This window comes from Papio anubis, chromosome 5 (assembly GCF_008728515.1).
Source record: "Papio anubis isolate 15944 chromosome 5, Panubis1.0, whole genome shotgun sequence".
Lineage (NCBI taxonomy): Eukaryota > Metazoa > Chordata > Mammalia > Primates > Cercopithecidae > Papio > Papio anubis.
In genome coordinates this window covers 125,375,825-125,398,289 of record NC_044980.1, presented here as the reverse complement: position 1 = coordinate 125,398,289, position 22,465 = coordinate 125,375,825, and the positions used below count along the sequence as shown (strand labels likewise).

Sequence of the window (22,465 nt, the reverse complement as noted above, 5' to 3'; positions counted from 1 at the left end):
TGCCCCCAGCTGCATGGCATGTTCTTTAAGCAAAAATTGCAAACTATGAAAATGGGTTAGATAACGTGAGCATCCATTTCTATGATTTTAGAATTTTATTTAAAAAAAATCAAGGGCCTAGAGGTGTTCTCAAGTGTAATCTTCTGCCTTAATCTGAAAGCAGAAAGCTCAAGAATCTGTGACATCTTTGTTACAAATCTGTGCACAGTGAAGGACCCAGCCTTGTTCCCCAAGGATGCCATATTCCTGACTCTTTAAAACTTCATTCCTCTTCCTGATTTCCAACGCAGGCTGTCCTCACAGAGCCTCACCTGATGAAAGGGGCCTGACCCAGCAGCTAAGTCTTTGAGTATGTGGTGGTGGGGACTTAGTCCTATGAGGAGCTACTTCCTTAGTGAGACTCCCTCCTATGTTCATTCTGGCTTAAGCTAGAATCTGGTTTGCAATACTATGATGTCACTGATTCTGAAACATCTTATGGTTATAATTGCATTTTTTCATTCCTGCTGGCACATAAAATAGTGGTACATCTTATAACTGATGAGACAGTAACCTTATTCTGATAAGGAGTGCCATGAAAACTCTAACAGGTCTTCAGCTTCTTATTCTACATTTAGCCTGTGCTGCAAGAATGCTTCAGGCCCTTCTTTTAAAAGTCTACTTTACATAATGTTGCAGGAAATGATGGTTAGCTTCAGGAGAGTGTAATAATAGTAGCTGAGCCTGATTCATATTATGTGCCAGCAAAGAGCTTCCCACCATTCAGGTGTAGCCTTGGTGCTTTCACTGCACTGATGTGTGTTTCTCTCTTTCAGTTACTTGGGTGAGTTGGCTCCCCAGGCTTTTGAGATACCTGCCTTTTGTCCAGCACTGCATCGTCCTCGCATATCCAAGGCCGTGTCTCCCTTCAGCATCACCACTCGGTAGTTATAATTCCGCCTTTTATCAGAAGCTGATACATTTTCATCGGCATCAGACCGTATTTCTATGTATTCAATATCTGACACAGAAAAAAGAATATTTTAAAGGAACCTATGCTCTGTAGCCTTTTGTCATTTACAAACGTTATCAAGTAAGCCTAGGAACAACACACGAGGCTGACATTACCAGGGGAAAAAAATGGCTGGTGTGGAACCTTTTTCTCTGGCTGGGAGGATTCAGGAGCCTGGTGGTTTGGCCAGAAGCAACCCAGATGCTCCAGTTCCTCAGCCTCAACTCTTTCTTAGTTTCCGTTAAGAGCATCCTCCGGGCTAGGCATGGTGGCTCATGCCTGTAAACCCAACACTTTGGGATGCCAAGGTGGGTGGATCACCTGAGGGCAGGAGTTTGAGACCAGCCTGGCCAACGTGGTGAAACCCCATCTCTACTAAAAACACGAAAATTAGCCAGGCGTGGCAGCGCACACCTGTAATTCCAGCTACTACTCGGGAGGCTGAGGTGGGAGAATCACCTGAAGCTGGGAGGTGGAGGTTGCAGTGAGCCAAGATTGCGCCACTGCACTCCAGCCTGGGTGACAAAGAAGAGCGAGACCATCTGAAAAAAAAAGTTTCCTCCGGATGGTTTTTTCTTATCGCATTTTGGTTTATCCCTATCTATACTATGACAGAACCTATTATGTCATCAGCTAAATATAATGCCTACTGCAGTCAAATATGTAAGTCCTGTTAGGCTCTAGAACAGAAAACTTTACATTTTCTTGCTACAAGATATTGCCAAGATAAGAATTTTTAGAAAATCTCAAAGACATGCTTAGAAAGGGGTCCAGGGAGGTAATGCTGGCATGATGAGAGGTCATAAGGGGAAGAGCTGTGGAGAGGGCTTTGGAAAGAGCATTTGTGATACACCATGGTACTCACCTTGTCCACGATAGGTACTTCGCCACAGGTCACGAATAATTTTATTGATTTCTTCCATTTTCATACTGTGAAATTTCATTATTGCTCTGGAAAAAGAAGCCATTGGTACTTTATATATATAAAAGATATATAATTATGTGTAATAGTAATACTAAAATACATAAAATATATAATGTATATAAAATATAAATAACTTCCTCAATATTTTCAATGGTAAAAGTGGAATATAGTAAGAGCTAGAAAAAATAAACAGCAGCAAAACTTTGCTGCTTGGCTAATACTGAAAATTGGTAGGCTTATTTCTAGTGCTCCAGGGTTACCCTTCTCCATATTCACTCTAATAGGATACAACAAATACTCCTTTAAGTAAATACTTAAATACTGTGAAAACTTCAGGAAACATAATTTTGTAGACTTTTTTCTTAGGCCGTGGTAACTTATTGGAGGCACTGCTTCCACTGATACTCACGGGTCACAGGAAGGCCTGCTGAATGAACGAGAGGGAGTTAAAGGGGAGGAGGTTTATGGCTGGCCAAGCAGCCGGCAGTCTATGGGGAAAATATGAGAACAGTCTATGGGGAAAATATGAGAGTCGCTGGAACTGCCGCCTTGTCCCTCTTCTATCACTGTTAGGGCTTACCAAAAGTCAGCTTCTTACGCTGCTTTTATTCCTCAGATCTTACATTTTTACCAATGGGAAGCTCTGGTTCAGCGAGAATGATTTAGAAGCTTAAGCTGAACTGATATCAAAATTTTATTTTACCTTCCTATTCATAGATTCAGAAATCCTAATTCTAAATATTAACTTCCATCTTTATATTCCAAATCCTAACTCTAAGCACTAACTTCCACTTAGTCCAGACATGTCCCTGTCCCCAACTCTCTTTTAAGGTAGTAGTTTCTAAACACTAAAAAGAAAGAACAGAAATATTTGTAAAAACAAAAGTAGCCTGTCAAAACCTAACATTGTTCCCACCACAGTCACCTTTCATCAAAAAGCCCTTAAGTTCTCTGGAAGCGGGTTTATGAACTAATAAATGTTGCACCAGTGGTAAAAAGGCAAACATTACTGCGATCACCATACAAAGGATGTGAGGCGACTTACTTCCATTTGCAGGCCTCTTATCTGATGCATACAAAAAAAGAAACTGAACATAATGCTACTGCCTCTGTAGAATCATTTCATGATCTTCTGGTTCACCAGCAAGAGAGAAAGAAATGACTCAACATAAATACATTTTAAATATCAGATGAAGGACTGTGAAGTAGTAGAAGACTGGAAAAAACCATATTCTGCTTGTTGATGAGAATGCAACAAGTCTCCATTTTCTACCTTATACATTTATCCCAGCCTAACATTTTATGCTCCTTTCAAAAGGAGACAAAACATCTAAGTATTTCCTAAAAACAAAACAAAACTGATGGAATGTTAGACCAATCATGTAAAGACTGCCTTTCCATAGCTTATATATTATGATCCTGATTTTTCAAATGACATTAAAAAAAAGTTATCTTTCCATTCAAGTTAAAAATCTTCAAAAAATAACATAAGCATTCTAATGTGGAGAACAAACTCCAGACAGGGCAGGGGTGGCCAAGGCGCACACATGCAGTCTGCCTTGGCTCCCTTATACAACACAGGTGGTGCATCCTGTCCCATGGCCAGGTCTGCTGAGACACAGCACTGTGGGAAAAAGCTCTAGTTCAGGGAGAGGTCTCAACCCACCAAAGAGTGTGTCGGATGGAGCTGATGACTACCACTGTGGGATGGACCATTAATTCATCTTCATATCCTGTCTACTGTGGAATTTACAGCTGTACTGTGTAAGAGATGTGGATGATGAAGGTTGCTACAGTAATCTACATAAGGGAATAACAATGATAATAATGATTATTATTGATGACCATTTACCATATGCGAGACAAAACTATGCTAAATAATCAATGTCATTTAATCCTTACAATACTGGGAATTAGATACTGTTATCTCCATTTACTGTTAACAAAACTAAGATTCAATGAAATCAGTAACTTGTTCAAGATCAGAGAAAAGTGGCTAGGATATTAATAGCCCTTTAATATGATAGTTAAAATTGAAAAGGCAGTCAAAATTCCATCTTTTAAAGCCACCAGACTCAGTTTTATGAGGAAATGTTATCAAATCTTCAAGATACACCTAGTTCCCAAGTATATAAAGTGTGACACAGCAAGGAGAAACATAAGGGGAAAAAAGTACAAGGCTATTTTGCTTATGAATATAAACATTCTAAATAAAACCAAATTTAGTAGTAAGGGTAGTAAAAAGAATACATCATGACCAAGTAGTGTTTACAACAAGAAACAGTAAAACTGGGGAAAATAATTCAATTATTGTAGTAACAGATGTCAGAAATAACATTTGATACACTATAACACTGAATTTTGATAAAATATCCTAAGTGAAAAATCGAAGAACGTTTTCTTAACTGGACAAAATGACTCCCTCAGATATCCACAGAAAGCATCAAATTTAATTTAAAATATATAGAAGTGTTCCTCCTAAAACTAAGAAGAAGAGAAAGATGCCTCCTATTATGGCTGCTCTAAAATAATGTCCTGGAAATCCCTAACAACTTAAGGATTTCACAATTCAAATTCCTAACTAAAAAGAAATGAAAAATGAAAAAAAGAGAGAAAAGCCTGTTATTGCTTTTGCAGGTGACAGAACTGTATGCTTAGAAAATCCAAGAAAATCAACTGAAAACTTATTCAGACTAATGAGGTAGCCGGAGATAAATATATAAAAATGAAGTTTTATTATCTAGAGCAAACACCAACAGGAAAGGCAATAGAAAAAAAAGGATCCTATTCACAGTGGTGATAAAAACCATAAAATGCCTAGGAATAAGTCTAACAAAAGGGTATAGGAGCTGGAGGAAAAAGCTGTAAAACTTTACCATAGGAGAAAAGAACATGATTGAGTAGGAGATGCATACTAAGGAGTCCAGAATGGTAGATGTGATATTACAAAGATGTCCGTTCTCCTCAAATAATCCATAAATTAAATACAATCCAAACAGAAATCCCAATATGATTAAAAAATGCTTAATAGAATCCATAAGCTGACTCTAAAGTTCACATAGAAGAGATAATACAAAAGAAAAAAAATAAATTTTAAAAGTTGGTGTACAAAGGAAAATCCAGAAACAAACCCAAATGCATATAGAACGTTAGTTTATAACTGCAACAGTTCAAATCAACTGGAAAGGTTTCAATAGTGTTACAAAGGATAAAAAAAAACATTACCTGTTATCTAACCTCAAAATAAAATCCAAATGAATGAAAGGATTAAAAGCTAAAGTATTTGGGCAGCTGAGGTGGGAGGATCGCTTGAGCCTGGAGTTTGAGCCTAGGCAACATAGTGAGACCCCATCTCTACAAAAAAATTTAAAAATTAGCTGGGTGTGGTGGTGAGTGCCTGTAGTCCCAGCTACTTGGGAGGCTGAGGTGAGAGGATCACCTGAGCCTGGGAAGTTGAAGCTATAGTAAGCTGTGATCATGCCACTGCACTCCAGCTTCGGTGACAGAGTAAGACCCTGTCTGAAAAAAACAAAACAAAAGCTAAGGTAAAATAAAACCATCAGAAGAAAACATTTTGATAATTTTAGGATTGGGAAGCCTTTCTAAACAAGGAACAACATAAATCAAAAGACTAAAGATCTGACTACCTAAAAATGAAAAGTTACAAAAGATACCATAAAGAAAGCTGAGGTAGTTGGGCACAGTGGCTCATGCCTGTAATCCCAACACTTCAGGAGGCCGAGGCAGGCAGATCACTTGAGGTCAGGAGTTTGAGACCAGCCTGACCAACATGGTGAAACCCTGTCTCTACTAAAAATACAAAAATTAGCCAGGTGTGGTGGTGCATGCCTGTAGTCCCAAGGCAGTTGACAGAGGCCGAGGTACTTGCGAGGCCGAGGCAGGAGATGGAGGCCGAGGCAGGAGACGGAGGTTGAAGTAAGCTGAGATTGTGCCACTGCACTCCAGCCTGGGTGACAGAGCTAGACTCCATCTCACAAAAAAAAAAAAAAAAAAAAAGTTGATGGACAAATGATAAACTGGGAATAGGCACCTGCAATGTATGTGAAAATAATTAACATCTAGAATCTATTAAAATGTGACAAATCAAGAAAAAGACAACCTAGTAGAAAAACGGGCAAAGAGATATGAATAGGTAATTTCTGGAAAAGAAATACAAATAGACAACATATGAAAGGACATTTAACTTCACTAGTAAAAAGAGGGAAATGTAAATTAAAGTGCAAGCATTCTTTTGTGCAGCCAGTAAAATGTCAGTAACAAAATCCAGACATGGAAACGGGTACTTTCATATATTACCGGTGGAAATTTTATAAGTGTTTTTAGAAGGCAATTTGGCACTAATTAAAAAATATGCATAACCTCCGGGCCAGTAACTCCATTTCTAGGAAGCTGTCTTTTTGATATATCTGCTCTAGTGTGCAAAGACGCACTCTGCAGCATTATCTGTAGCAGCACATATTCAAAAGCTTTCTAATATGTTCAATAATGGTTAAATAAAGTAGATATCATGCATTTTACAGAATATTCAGTCATTAAAAATACAAAGTACTTGAATATATGTGTAAAAGATTACCGCTATGTTAAATGGAAAAAAAAAAAACAACTCAGAAAAATACCTACCTTGTGATAATGGTCACAAAGAACAGAAAATATTTATTTGGGTATACTACGTGCAAAGCCATTGTGAGGGAAATGAAAATATGTCACCAACGTAATAATTCTTAAGGGCTGAATCAAAGTTAGACATTGTCATGGAAATGAACCTAAGTCTACCTTGAAGTGTGTTCTGTGGTTTGCAGTTATGGAGTATGGGGAAGCCCAAATATCTGTAATACAAGGCTGAATGGCTTTAGTTGCATAAGTGGTACAAAATATTATGAAGTACAAAGATAGGAAAAAAATCACATATATTTGGGAAGGACTTCATCAATGTAACATTCCAAGGATGGGAAATAGCACAGGAAAATATGGGACATATTAAGGGAACAAAATTGTTTGGTTAGAACACACTTGGTAGTAAGAATTGAAATGGGAAAGCCCAGGTATGGAAGTCTTTGCTAAAATTAGAAGGGAATAGGGACCACTAGCTTTAGGAAAATTAAGCTGACAGAAGTATAATGGGTGGAGATGGGGGTGGGAAGGATGGTAAGAGATAAGAGGTGGGAAAGCTACCACGGTAATAGGTGCGAGTTACTTAGGCTGAAGCCATGGAAAGAAAGCAGCTCAGGGCTGGATTGCTCACACCTGCAATCCCAGCGTTTGGAAGGCTAAGGTGGGAGGACTGCTTGAGCCCAGGAAGTCGAGGCTGCAGTGAGCTGTGATCACAGCACTGCACTCCAGCCTGGGTGACAGAGTGAGATCCTGTACAAGAATCCTCTAGGAGCTATTGAGTGACATATAGTGGCCCAATTAACTTAACACACTTTTGTCACTTGGACTTTACAGGCATTTAACATCAAATAACTTTCAGAATGACCTTGAAAGTCCATGACCGTGTGCTGAGGCAAAGATTTGAATTTCATGGGCTGCAAACTGTTATGGTCAAGTAGTCATCTGGCTAGTGTATCAGCTCCACCACCTGCCTGGAGTATGCACATCTCTCAGTTAAATGTATATACTAACTCATGCGAAGTAGTATGATTTCCTTGTGAAAACTGGTTCTCAAAAGAAAGTGAGAGGCCAGGTGAGGTGGCTCACACCTGTAATCCCAGCACTTTGGGAGGCCAGGGTGGGTAAATCACTTGAGGTCAGAAGTTAGAGACCACCCTGGCCAACATAGTAAAACTCCATCTCTACTAAAAATACAAAAATTAGCCAGGTGTGGTGGTGGGCACCTGTAATCCCAGCTATTTGGGAGGCTGAGGCAGGAGGATTGCTTGAACTTGGGAGGTGGAGGTTACAGTGAGCCAAGACTGCATGACTGCACTCCAGCCTGGGTGACAGAGCGAGACTGTCTCAAGAAAAAAAAAAAAAAAAAAAAGAGAAGCTCTAAGATCTCAGAAAATAATGATTTATAAATTACTTTAGTCTGATATTTAAATAATCGTTAAGAGTCTGAAAGATTTCATTAAAAATTTCAGTAATAATCGATTGCATTTTATGAGGAAAAATGATGGCTTTAATGGCATTGGTATTTCTGGTAATCCATGAAAGTCTTAACAAGCTTGCCCAGCCTGCCTTATTTTGTTGTTGTTCTGTTTTGTTCTAGGCTTTTAGCAGACTGAAGCCATGGTTTTTAGTTTTGTCTCTAGTGATAAGCAGAAAAGAGGGATGAGGAAGAGGCTTTACTGGCCCAACCAGAAACAGAAGCTAAGAACCCATGACTGGATTTTCTCCCTTGGACACCCCATAGACCAATATCTCACCTTCCGGGAGGGTACCCTTCCAGTTCTTGCTTCTTTAAACTCATTAACTTAATTTTCTTTAGCTAGACTCCCAAACATCAGCTTTTACAATTCAGCCTATGGTTCAACCACTATGGCAAGATAAACATTTGTTTAGGTGTGAAAAACCAGTGGCTATCTATGGGTTTTGTAATCTACCCTCTTGAGGTTGCACGAGCTACTGTGAAACCTTACTGCATCCATGGTCATGATGGAGATGGTGACTATAAGGTTAGCCCTGAATAAAGCCCTCATCTGAAGCTCCCCTTGAATGCAGGGACCCAGGCTCTGAAGAGCCTCACAGAAAGCTGGCCACCTTGGATGCAAAATGGTAAAGGTTACGTGTTTACAACGAGTCTTAAAAGAAGTATGACCTAATATGCAACCTTCCACATCTGGGGAAAAATGAGAGTAGAACATTTTGGGCATAGGGTAGAACACCATATCTTGAGTGATATATTCTAAAATCATTTAAATTGGTATATTGTATTAGTATGGGGTAATACATTCCAAATGATGGATAATTTCCCCCTTTTCATCTATGTGTCTCTCTGACCATTGCCAATGCTTATACTTACTGATGTTTTTAGATGATTACTAATAACAGATGGTAATCAGCTTTTCTTGAAAATGCACTGCTGATTTCCTGTGTTACCTTAAATAGACAGCTGAACGCAACAATTACACTGACTGCATGCTTCATTCTAAGACGTGAAAGAATGAGGGAAATTTTGTACCTCATTAGAGGTTAGAAGGCAAATTTAGGGCTCACTGTATAAACCTTGAGAAGGCCACTGTTTGCAAGCATAAGCCCACAAAGACTCAATTTTGGGGAAATTTGTATCATTTCTTTTTATTTAGAAGAATCCATCTGAGTACCATGTAACAGAACTCAGTAAACAGCCTGGTTTTGTTCCTTAAGCAAGCCTAAATTGCTGGAAAGCACTCCTGTACCTCTCCACCCCTGCCTGGCTCCACTAAGCTCCCTCATAGGTCCTCACTCTCCTCAGCATGATGCCTCTGTGACTGAGGCACTTTTCTCTGCTGAAAAGCTGTTCCTCCTTATCCCAGGCCCAGGTCAAAAACAGACTACGGAGCACCTACCAAGGTCTCCATCAGAAAGACTGTCAGCAGTTTGGAGGAGGGACAGGGTATGATATTCCTGTTTTCCCAGAGCCTGACAAAGTGGCAGAGCAGGGTTGTTGAATTTTTTTTTAGTTTTTCTCCTATAGCCTAATCTTGGAAGTGAAGGGAATTCTTATTCCTGCTGTCACTGATTCCCAGGGTATGCAGGGATAGCTGGAGGGCTCCTATGTATGGTTTTCTATTCAGTGAATACATATGAAACCCCAGGTCTGCAGGTCAATGGGCTGTAAGTAAGAGAAGAGCTGACTTTGTAGCAAAATACTTACAAGTAAAATTGAAAACAAAACCAACCTGCCTATTTAACTTGGTCCCTGGTCCACTCTAACTGTTGCTCCATTTTTCTTGCTCCCCGTCACAGGAGAAGTTGTTATAAGAATTATCTATATTCGTTGTCTCCATTTTCTTTTTTCTTTTCCAAGACAGAGTTTTGCTCTCATTGCCCAGGCTGGAGTACAATGACACGATCTTGGCTCACTGCAACCTCCACCTCCCAGGTTCAGGCAATTCTCCTGCCTCAGCCTCCCGAGTAGCTGGGATTACAGGTATGCCCCACCACGCCCAGCTAATCTTTGCATTTTTAGTAGAGAGGGGGTTTCACCATGTTGGTCAGGCTGGTCTCGAACTCCTGACCTCAGGTGATCCTGCCCTGGCCTCCCAAAGTGCTGGGATTACAGGTGTGAGCTACCATGCCTGGCTGCTGTCTCCATTTCTTACTACCCATTCTCTCCCCACCCAACTCGACCAGGCTTCAGTTCCAACTGTGCCACTGACTGCTCCTCAGTCATTAACAACTTCCATTTTGTCAAATTTAAGGGTCACTTCTTAGTCCTTATTTGACCCCAAATAGCATTAGATGCTTGATATATTTTCTTCCCTTAGTTTTCAAGATACCACATCTTTTAAAATTTTTTCCCACCTCACCAGCTGCTTATTTACTGGATTTGCAAACATAACTAGTGGTGGGACCTTTCCCTTCTCTCTCTATGCTCATTCCACATGTGATCTCATCTCATGAATTAAATGCCATGGATATGCTGATGACTCCCCAATGTACACCTTTCCCTTGAACTCTAGGCTCGAGGTTATATATCCAACTGCCTGCTTCACATCTCTGCTTAGATGTCTACAAGCACTTCAAACTTAAAACTGTACAAAATGGAACTACTGATTTTCTCTCCCCAGTCCTGCCCATTTTAAGGAATGGCAACCTGTTCCCCCAATATCCTATTGTTCAAGTAAAAATATGTAGGAGCAACCTTTGGTTATTTTACTTTCCCTCCCTTACACTCAATTCAGAAGCAAGGCCTGTCAACTCTCTCTCCAGAACAAATTCCAAGTCTATCTTCTATCACTTCCCTCTATTTTCACTGCTACCACCTGATCTAGCCCACCACCATCTCTTGGTTACTACAAGTCTCCTCATTGGTCTCTGCTTTTACTCTTGCCCTTTACAATCCATTCTCCACGCACAGCAGTCAGTGCAATTTCTTCCAACTAGAAATCAGATTATATTATTTCCTTCCTTTAAACCCTCCAGTGACTGCCCAATGCAGTTAGAATGAAATAAAACTGTTTACCACAGCTACAAGGCATGACATACTCTGGGAATGGCCTATCTCTGACTATATTCCAGCCATGCTTGCCTTCTTCCTGGTCCTTAGAAAATACTTTCTGTTCATCCTGATCTTGGCTGCTGCATTAACTATTCTCTCTACCTGGAATGCCTGCGCCCCAGTTTTTTGCATATCTTGCTCCCTTCTCCTCAATCAGGTCCCAGCTTAAGGGCCCATCAGTTACGTTCACATTGTTCATTTTTCACTGTAATAACCTACCATTACTAGCCATTTTGTTATGAATTTATTTCTTAATTTTGTTTCTTCATCCTTATATACTTAGTATCTAGAACAGTATCAAGCATATATGTACTCACATTTTTATTGAACAAAATCCTAATATACAACTATATATTATGTATACACGCATCTCACTGAAGAGTTACAATACAGAAATAAGTTATGGTTCTAAACCAGGAAGTATAAGTAACAGTTAAAATGTTTTTATATAAATACTAGCTTTTTTAACGGTTACAAAAAAAGGTCATGTCCATAATTCCAGCAGTTTGGGAGGCTGAGGAGGGTGGATCACTTGAGGCCAGGAGTTCAAAACCAGCCTGGTCATCATGACGAAACCTCTTCTCTACTAAAAATACAAAAAATTGGCCTGGGGTGGTAGCACATGCCTGTAATCCCAGATGCTTAGAAGACTGAGGCACGAGAACTGCTTGAACCCAGAAGGCAGAGGTTACAGTGAGCAGAGATCACACCACTGCACTCCAGCCTGAGAGAGCTGAGAGAACCAGTGAGACTCTGTCTCCAAAAAAAAAAAAAAAAAAAAAAAAAAGCAGGGGAGCCACTATGGTAGCAGCATGTCACAGGGGTTCTGAGATTTAATTTTATCTCTACCATTTACCTGGGTAATCTTGGGTAGGCTGCTTAATCTCTCTGATAAATACTTGCTCTTTAATACAGAGTTAGATACAATAATTAAATTGATTATGGCTATCATGTAGTATTCAATTGCTATTAGTGTTTTCTATGCATAGCCCTCAACCTCAAAGAATGTTGAAATAGGAAGAGAAACCTACATTTTCTTAATGAATTTAGTTCTTTAGTGCTATTTAAGAATAGAGAATTTAAGAACTTACATTAAAGAATGGAACATGACAAAGAAAGCTGGACTAAATCGCCTCTGAGCTTTTCTGACTCTATACTGAATAATAGTATAGATTTTTAAAAATTCTATTTTATAGATGAGGAAACGGAAACTCAGAGTGTCTAAAGAATTTGCTAAATATCTTCAGTCAGGACTCAAAATCATCACTATGGAGAATAGCATGGAGGTTCCTAAAAAAACTAAAGACAGAACTACCATATGAGGGATCTGCAATCCCACTTACTGGATATTTACACAAAGGAAATGAAATCATTAGGTTGAAGAGATATCTGCACTCCTATATTTATTACAGCACTATTCATAATACCCAAGATTTGGAAGCAACCTGAGTGTCCATCAACAGATAAATGGATAAAGAAAATGTGGTTCTTGCCAGGTACGGTGGCTCATGTCTAATCCCAGCACTTTGGGAGGCTGAGGCGGGTGGATCATTTGAGGTCAGGAGTTCAAGATTAACATGGCAAAACCCTGTTTCTACTAAAAATACAAAAATTATCCAGATGTGGTGGCAGGAACTTGTAATTCCAGCTACTCAGAGGCTGAGGCAGGAGAACTGCATGAACCCCGGAGGCAGAGGTTGCAGTGAGCTGAAATCAGTGGCTGAATAGCCATATGTGTATATGAATGACTTTTTTTTTTTTTTTTGAGACGGAGTCTCTGTCTCCCAGTCTACAAGGCAGCCAAGCTGGGAAAAAGAGACAAAATCTCAAAAAAAAAAAAAAAAAAAAAAAAAGTCATTCATATACACATATGGCTATTCAGCCATAAAATAAAATGAGATCCTGTCATCTGGAATAACATGGATGGAACTGGAGGACACTATGTTAAATGAAATAAGCCAGGCACAGAAAGACAAACTTTGCATGTTCTCATTCATTTGTGGGAGTGAAAAATTAAAACAATTGAACTCATGGAGATAGTGGAGATGATAGGTAGCAGAGGCTAGAAAGGGCAGTGGAGATGGTTAATGAGTACAAAAATATAGAAAGAATAAGATGTAGTATTTAATAGCACAACAGAGTGACTACAGTCAACAACAATTTATTGTACATTTAAAAATAACTAAAATAGTATAATTAGAATGTCTGTAACAAAAGGAGGGATAAATGTTTGAGGTGATGGAAACCCCATTTATCCTGATGTGATTATTATGCATTGTATGCTTGCATCAAAATATCTCATGTGTCACATAAATATACCTACTATATAGTCAAAAAAAAATAGAGTCGGCCGGGCGCGGTGGCTCACGCCTGTAATCCCAGCACTTTGGAAGGCCGAGACGGGCGGATCACAAGGTCAGGAGATCGAGACCATCCTGGCTAACACGGTGAAACCCCGTCTCTACTAAAAAGTACAAAAAACTAGCCGGGCGAGGTGGCGGGAGCCTGTAGTCCCAGCTACTTGGGAGGCTGAGACAGGAGAATGGCGTGAACCCAGGAGGTGGAGCTTGCAGTGAGCTGAGATGGCGCCACTGCACTGTAGACTGGGCGACAGAGCGAGACACTGTCGCAAAAAAAAAAAAAAAAAAAAAAAAAAAGAGTAAGACATTTTTTTAAAAAAAGAATTCAAAATCTGGAGACAGCACTTTTAACCATGTATTATGGACTTCTGAGGTTTTTTAAAAAACGTAAAACTTATGTTGGACTTCTACACAAAGTCCAATGTCTTGCTTTATAATACCCATTTTTATTTTTTCATCACAACCAACTTATCTTATTCCAAATAGAAGTTTTGGTGTTTTGTTTTTTGCATTTTTTTTTTTTTTTTTTTTTTTTGAGACAGGGTCTCTTTCTGTCACCCAGGCTGGAATGCACTGGCACAATCTTGGCTCATTGCAACCCACCACGGCCTTCTGAGTAGCTCGGATTATAGGTGTGTGCTACCACACCCAGATAATTTTTGTATTTTTTTGTAGAGATGGGGTTTTGCCATGTTGCCTAGGTTAGTCTCAAACTCCTGGACTTAAGCAATCCACCCGCTTTGGACTCCCAAAGTGCTAGGATTACAGGCGTGAGCCACTGTGCCTGGCCAAATAGGTTTTTACTGACAAAAATCTGTTTTGATTTGTGTCTCTTCAAATAAACCTATAATATCCTTGCTAGAAGTTACTGGATCTGCTATTCCTTAATGCTCAATGAATGTTTGATAAGTCTATCGGATACACAGCATCTGTTGCTAAACAACTAAAAAAAACTAAGAAGTCCCCTAAAAGCATAAATGAAGTAGCTGAGAAGACTAAAAAGAATTATTAAAGGCAAAAAAATAAAAAACAAATATATGTATGTGTAGTCTACTGGGCAAGAATTCCTTAAGTTTTGCTTATGTTCTTGTTTCAACACCTTAAATTCCAAGACTAACCACTTTAAACTGTTGGATCTAGTATCTAGGAGATGGCAACATTCAAAGAGGTTAAAAAACAAAAGTTCTCATTTGGTGCAGGCATACATCTTTTTGGACCCAGGGAGCATTATAACGTTAACCTACCCACTCACAATGAAATGGGACAAAAGATGTATCTATGGAATACTCTCAAAAAAATTGTTTTAAAAGTTAAACTTAATCTAACAAAAATCTTAGTATAATTTATTTTTTAAAAATAACATGTTAAGATAATTGGCTTACTCCCAATATTTCACAGTAAATGGATCTAATCTGTCTTACATGATTATGTACTTCCTAAAACTTGTATATGCCAAAAATATGCCTAGGCAATTCTGGGACCACCTTTGTTATCATCACTAACTAAAAAAGTCCTCATACTGAAACCAGAGTTCTCCTGTCTTCCTGAGACCTGTGGTCTGAATGCCACTGCTCAGGTTGGTCTGTTGACTATGCTGTATCTGACCAGAAGTCTTAGAAGAGAAAAGAAGCTCTCTGTGTAACTCTCTTAGTGCTAAGGAAGATACTTGCCATTCCGGAAAAAACAACCACCACCAAAATCTAAGGTTAGTAATAATTCTCCTGCCACAAATGAACAGAACTGCTAGATAGATTTATAACAAAACTTATTTTAAATTCATAGTTGAGCTCACAAGAAAGAAAGGGAAATCCCTATATAACAGAAACGAAGATAGAAGTGAAAACCAGACCAGTCAGTATGTAACCTGACAGACAAACTAAACTTGGGGTTATTATTATTATGTTATTGTTATTTTTGAGACAAAGTCTCATTCTGTTGCCCAGGTTGGAGTGTAGTGGTGCAATCTTGGCTCACTGCAATCTCTGCTTCCCAGTTCAAATGATTCTCCTGCCTCAGCCTCCTGAGTAGCTGAGATTACAGGTGTGCACCACCACACCCAGCTAATTTTTTTATTCTTTTAGGAGAGATGGGGTTTCACCATGTTGGCCAGGCTGGTCTCAAACTCCTGATTTCAAGTGATCCACCTACCTCGGTCTCCCAAAGTGCTGGGCTTACAGGTGTGAGCCACTGTACCCAGCCATGAACTTGGGGTTATTATTTTTATAACCTAGGGATTGGTTCTTATCATCCAGGACAGAAGATAGTCTAGGAACCTACCAACTGAGAAATCAACAAAAACCCCTACATGCAGGCCAATGTTTTCTCTGGAGTTCCTAGTTAATATAAAACCAAAATTTCTGTGTAGATGGACATCTACAAGGAAAGGTCACAAGGGAGTCTCACAGAAAAAACAATGCTAGTAAAGATAAGTGCACAATTAAATGTTAATAAAACACAGAAACTTCACTAAGGGATAGAATCAGAATACAAAACAGCAGAAGCAGCCTCCTCAAAATGTGAAATTAAAAAATAATAATCTGAAAGAGAATATAAAATGTGTATAGTTAAAATGAGTAAAGACACATTCAAGAAGGAATCAAAATACTAAGGAAGAAAATACATCAAAAGCCTGGCGCAGCGGCTCGCATCTGTAATCCTAGCATTTTGGGAGGCCTAGGTGGGAGGATCGCTTGAGACCAGGAGTTCAAGACCAGCCTGGGCAACATGACAAAACCCCATATGTACTAAAAATACAAAAACTAGCTGAGTGGTGGCATGCATCTGTAATTCCAGCTATTCGGGGAGCTGAGGAATGAGAACTGCTTGAACTCAGGAGGTGGAGGCTGTAGTGAGCCGAGATCACGCCACTGCACTCCAGCCTGGGTGACAGAGCCAGACTCTGTTTTAAAAAAAAAAAATTATAAAAAAAAACCATGTGAGTTTCTGAAAAAGAACAAAATAGAACTTATAGAAAAAAAATGAAGGGGAAAAAAAACAATGACAACAACTCAATAGGTAGTATTAAGTAGCAGCTAAATAATTTATCAACTACAAGATATTTACCCAGAGCCCACTATATGCAAGAGGGGTTAAGCAATGTAGAGGAAAGAGGAGGTTATGTCTAACAAAAAGTGAAGAAGGGGAAAATAGTGAGAAATGGAGAAAGAATAATATCTGAAGAGATAATGTATGAAAAATCCCCAAAATTGATGAAAGATATCAACCCTCAGATCAAAAAGCACAATTCATGAGCAGAAAAACTAAAGCTGAGTCTAGATACACTATTATAAAAATACAGAACACTGAAGACAAAGGGGAAAATCCTAAAAGAACCAGAGGAAAAAGGCAGATTACTTTTAAAGGAATAATTAAAATGATTTCTCAACTGTAACCACAGAGGCCAACAAAAAATTGAGTATTTTTAAAGTGCCAAGAGAACAAAACTGTCAATCTAGAACTCTATGCTCAGCTAAACTATCAAATTAAGGGGAAAAACTTCTTAAAGACTGACAGTTTACCACTAATAGTCATTCACTGAAAAAAGCTATTGAAGAATATACTCTAAAAAAAAGAAAACTGAACCTAAAGAAGGGAGGAGTGGGATTTAACGAGCAAGAATGAACAAAAAAATTGGTAAACATGTGGGCTTATGAAGCCACCATAATAATTATTACTCATTTGTGATGATTTAAAAACAAGGTAAAACTAAAATATTAGACAAAAGAAATAATGCAGATGGGAGAAAATAATTAGTATTCAGGAAAAAGGTAAAACAATTCACATTAAAGTTATGGTTTTTAAACTCTGATGTGCATCAGAATCACCCAAAATGCTTGTCAAAAATAGACTGCTGGGCCCTACCCCTCAAATTTTTGATCCAGGTCTCGGGTAGAGGCTGAGAGGCATTCCTAACATGTTCCAAGGTGATAATGATAATGGTGCTCCAGGACCACTTTGAAAACTAATGCATATGATTTTAAGTCAAATAAGTACGTTAAAAATTAAAAGGTAAACCCTCAAATAACTAAAGTAGAATACAACTGATCCTTGAACACAGGTTTGAACTGTGTGGGTCTACGTTTATGCAGATTTTCTTCCACCTCTGCCATCTGAGACAGCAAGACTGACCCCTCCTCTTCTTCCTCCTCCTCTTCAATATGAAGAGGACAAGGATGAAGACCTTTATGATGATTCATTTCCACTTAACAGAAAACATATTTTTCCCGTATAATTTCTTTTCTTTTCTCTGGTTTACTGTAAAAGAACACAGCATATAATACATATAACATACAAAATATGTGTTAATCAACTGTTTCTGTTATCAGTAAGGCTTCCAGTCAACAGTAGGCTATAAGTTCTGGGAGAATCAAAAGTTACATGTGGATTTCTGACTGCATGGGGGCCTAGTGTCCCTAATCCGCATGTTATATGGTCAACTGTATAACCAAAGAAGGGAAAAAGGAGGAGTCAAGAAAAATAAATCCATCTCAAAAAGGCAGGAAAGGAAAAAAAGATGGCAGAAATAAATCCAACTCAATTGAGTAATCACAATGAATATGAAAGGACTAAATTCACTGGTTAAAAGACAGACATACGCTGGATAAAGAAGATTCTGCTATACGTAATTAAGATGGTGTGCGAAATGGCACAGAGATAGATAAAATGACCAATTAAGTAGAATAGAGAACCCAGGCCAACCCAGGCACATAGGGAATTCTGATATATGACAGAAATGACACTGAAGGTCACTGAGAGAAGGATAGTCTATCAATAAATAAAGCCAAGACAACCGGTTATTCATAAAGGAAAAAGTTCAACTTAGAATACTTAAATGTACTTGTATGTGAAAAGCAAAATTTAAAACTTTTAGACAAAAATATAGGAGTAGGGAAGGATTTCTTAACAAGACACACAAGGAGCTAACCAGAAAAGGTTGCTAAATTCAACTAACTCAAAATCAAATCCAGTGTCATCAAAAGATGCTAAGTAAAAAAGATAAGCATAATGTTTGAAAAGACTTTTGTAATACATATAACTGAAAAGGAATTGAAATGCAGAAGAGATAAAGAACACATTTAAATCAGTAAGACCAATAGGGCCAGGAACAATGCCTCACACCTGTGATCCCAGCACTTTGGGAGGCTGAAGCGGGAGGACTGCTTGAGCCCAGGAGTTCGAGGTTACACTGAACTATGATTGCACCACTGCACTCTAGCCTAGGTGACAAAAAGAGACTGTCCCAAAACACACAGAAAGACAAGACTAATAATGAATAAACAATGATTCATCATTTTAAACCCATGAGGTTGGAAAACATTAAGAAATTTATAAAACCAATGTCACAGGATCCACCAAAGAAACCCTTATAATACCTGCTAGTGGTATAAATCAGTAAAGTCATTTCTGGAAAACAACGTTATTTTGTAAAATTGAGCATACTCCGCAATGCACTCTCACAAATATAACCTTACACCTTTCCTCCAGAAGACATGACAAGACCTGAGAAAAAACCCCAAATGTCCATCTACAGGAGAATGGGTCCACTGTGGTCTATTCCCATAGTAGATTCTGTACGTCAGTGAAAATGAATGAACTATGGCCACAAACAACACGGATAAACAAAAGCAAATCCAAATAAAAGAGCAAATCCTAGAATATCGTATCATTTTTAAAAAGTTTAAAATACGACACATATATGATAAAACTGTTTTTTTAAAAAAGCAGAGAAAGTAAAAATCTTTGTCACTGGTTACAGGGAATGGGGATGACAGAAGGTTGAGATAAGAAGGGAGCATCTAAGTGGATGCCAATTAGTGATAATGGTAGATTGGTTAAAGGGAGGTAGTATCATGAATACTCCTAGATATTAATATGCTTTATATCTTAACTTCATAACTTAAGCTAGTGTGTGTTTACATATGTACATATATTTTTCCATTGCATGGTATACATAAAATATCATATTTAAAAAGAAAAAATGAGAGGCCGGGCATGGTGGCTCACGCCTATAATCCCAGGACTTTGGGAGACTGAGGTGGGCGGATCACCTCAGGTCAGGAGTTCGAGGCCAGCCTGACATGGAGAAACCCCGTCTCTACTAAAAATACAAGATCAGCCCGGCACGGTGGCATGCACCTATAATCCCAGCTACTTGGGAGGCTGAGGCAAGAGAATCCCTTGAACCCGGGAGGCAGAGGTTACAGTGAGCTGAGATCGTGCCATTGCACTCCAGCCTGGGAAACAAGAGTGAAACTCCGTCTCAAAAAAAAAAAGAAAAAAAAAGAAAAAGAAAAAGAAAAAAATGAGAGAAAAGATTACTAAAATATGTTAATATTCATTGCAATAAGAAAATCCCCAGTCTAATACTTACTGGTCAAGAGTCTTATAATAAATATCCAGATCCTTGTTCACAAGTTCTGTTGTCCTCATAACAATCATCATTTCTCTATATTTTTCCTCAGCATCCCGAAATTGTGGTTCTCGAAGTTCTTTCTTAAAATGAATAATTTCTTCCTCATAACCTTTCTGTCGCCCTAATGCCAAACTGTGATTTCTTTTTATATTGTCTATGTTCTCTTCCAACTTCTGATGTTCACTGTAAAAAATGAAAATGACAAATGAGGACCATTTTTTAGCTTTTAACAACCTGAAGTGGAAAAGTCATAGATTTCTTTAGACAGGTTAAGTATCATTCTCCTTAGGAATCGTGTAACAGAGTCTCTCCTTGCTTATTATTTAGGGCTTTGGTACTAAAAAAAAAAAAAAAAAAAAAAAACCCTCTCTTCCTTCCATATCTCTGCCCCACATAGGTTGCTAAACAGCTAATTTTTGTGTGTTGAACAGAGAACCCTCATAGCATGTTATCACTGATAAAGTTCCCGGCCTTTAGACGCTAAGCATTCTGGTGATTAATATTACAAATTCACAAACTTCTGATTGTGAGCTGAGAATGCACAATTATCAACACTAAGAAGTTATGGATAACAGGCTTCATCATTCTGCTCATGTCAAAGGCATAACACGAATTAAATCATATATTATCTGCAGTAATACTTATTAAAAATCTAGATTCCTCCATGAAAACAAAATTTCTCTTGCCCAAGTATAAAAACCATAGTAATGACCAAAAGAAGTAAAATATTCAAACTTTTCTGATAATTTGGCAGATTGTACAAATTTCAACGTTTGCTTTAAAAATCTTCATTTGTTTAACAATCACTTATTAAGCATCCTCATGTGTCAGGCACTGCTCTCAAGTTTATGGGCATCCTTACAGAGTTGACTGGATTACATGTCTTGTTGGCATTTCTGTTATGTCCTGGTTGAAGAAAGGTTTGAAAAATAGTTGTACTTAGTAATGTGAATGAATGTAAAAAGTACTGTTATATACCAATCACAGAAGAAATTTTTTAAATATCTGGTTTTGGTCTTTAGTAGCCACGAATATATTATTTCATTTCAAAATTTCTTCTAGAAGCATTACTTTTCCAACTTGCCATGGAGAGCATAGTGTAAAAGAACTGAGGCTTGGAAACTAGCATATTAAGGTCATATTCTTGGCTTTCATCATAATTTCCTCTGTGATTTTTCTGGGTCTAAGTGTGTATAATGCATTAAAAAAAGAAGATTCTGAAGATGATGAGCTCTTCTAATTATAAAATCTGATTTCCCTGATATAGGAAAGAGATTTTAAATAGCTAAACTAAGAGCACTTAAACGTAACACAGGATTAACCATTTGTTAGGCTTTATAAATAAAGTTAAAATTCACTTTACTATATCCTTTAGAAAAACCTGAGCATTTTTTTCATTCATATTTCCATATAAATTCAAGAAGACATGAAAACTCTACAAGGAAAGGTTTAATAAATGAGAAGCCTGGATTTAACCAGGTGAGATGGTTCGCAACCTACGTATTTGCCTAGTACAACCTTTTATACCAGTCTAGTGCCTTAGCATCAACAAGGTTCTTACAGAATTCCTAAGGCAACTCTAAGGCAGTCAAGGCAGGAATAAAATCTTTTCTGGTCTACCAGGAAGGCAGCAACTACAATAAGTAACCATAAGACCAGATAAAGGAAGAATGAGACTCATCTTTCAAAAGAAATGCTCTGGTGGACACATAATTACAAATGAGAAAATCTAGACTGAATCTCTGTGGATAAATCACTGGCAACAACTCCACTGACAATATTATAGACTGTACAATCTCTGACCCAGGCAATGTCCACAGCTCCATATTCTTTATGCTTAGTACCACTATTTTGTGCAGCAGGCTAGCAGATGTATGGGGACTAAGCATGTTCAATACTGAATAACTAAGGCTCATCACTACAATGTGATTACCAATTCTATATCACTTCTGCAGTAATAAAGTTCTTAAGGCCATGAAATATAATTGTATCAAAACACTGTTCACCTTCTAGTAACTCTCAAGGGATACTAGGCTGAGGCTAAAATTCATTTAAAACAGGTATTTAACATTCTTCACATTCCAATAATAAAGACTTTTATTTAAACCGAAGATTATTTTAAAAGCATACTTTTTCATTTGCAAAACCTGCATTTGACCCATTTCCTTCAAATGTTGTTTTCTTTCTTCTTCAACTTCTTTTAGTTCCTCATTTCTTTTTCTTAAAGTAAGATTATCCTGTAGCCACCTTTCTTGTATCTAGGGGTAAACATTAAATTAGTTAACAAAAATAACCAAGTTACTAACGTGAAATCTGTAACAGGCAACTGCTGATAGGAAGTGCCATGTCTGTCTTAGAATCATGTGAAGTTCAGCAGAGGGAGAACAAGCCAGTGTGAAGGAATCTCCAGGTCTGGGGCAATCTGGATGGCCCATCCCCACCCATAGTCACAAGTGTAATACCTCCTGTAGTGCAGCTTTTACTGCTCTTTCATGACCATAATCTAAAAACCAGGTCTACTGTTTGATGGGGAGTCTCACAATGATGTGAGCATATATCTTTGTACTTATTTACTTATACAGTATTAAAATATTTAGAAAACAATGCCATGAAA

At 38.2% G+C, this 22,465-nt stretch overlaps 1 protein-coding gene across 4 annotated transcripts in view; it reads right to left on the bottom strand.

The window, feature by feature from the left end:
- RAD50 (RAD50 double strand break repair protein) overlaps window positions 1-22,465 on the bottom strand; it is an 86,773-nt gene that overhangs the window by 3,346 nt on the left and 60,962 nt on the right. For 3 of the 4 annotated variants that reach the window (XM_009209045.3, XM_009209046.2, XM_021939179.2), the window contains exons 20-23: window positions 21,982-22,109; window positions 19,810-20,034; window positions 1,857-1,942; window positions 858-1,000 (exon numbers count right to left, since the gene is read on the bottom strand). In XM_009209045.3, coding sequence (XP_009207309.1) covers window positions 858-1,000; window positions 1,857-1,942; window positions 19,810-20,034; window positions 21,982-22,109 — 582 coding nt within the window. Of the gene's footprint in view, window positions 1-853; window positions 1,001-1,856; window positions 1,943-19,809; window positions 20,035-21,981; window positions 22,110-22,465 lie in introns of all 4 variants that reach the window. The other variant, NM_001169034.1, reaches the window with a different exon arrangement.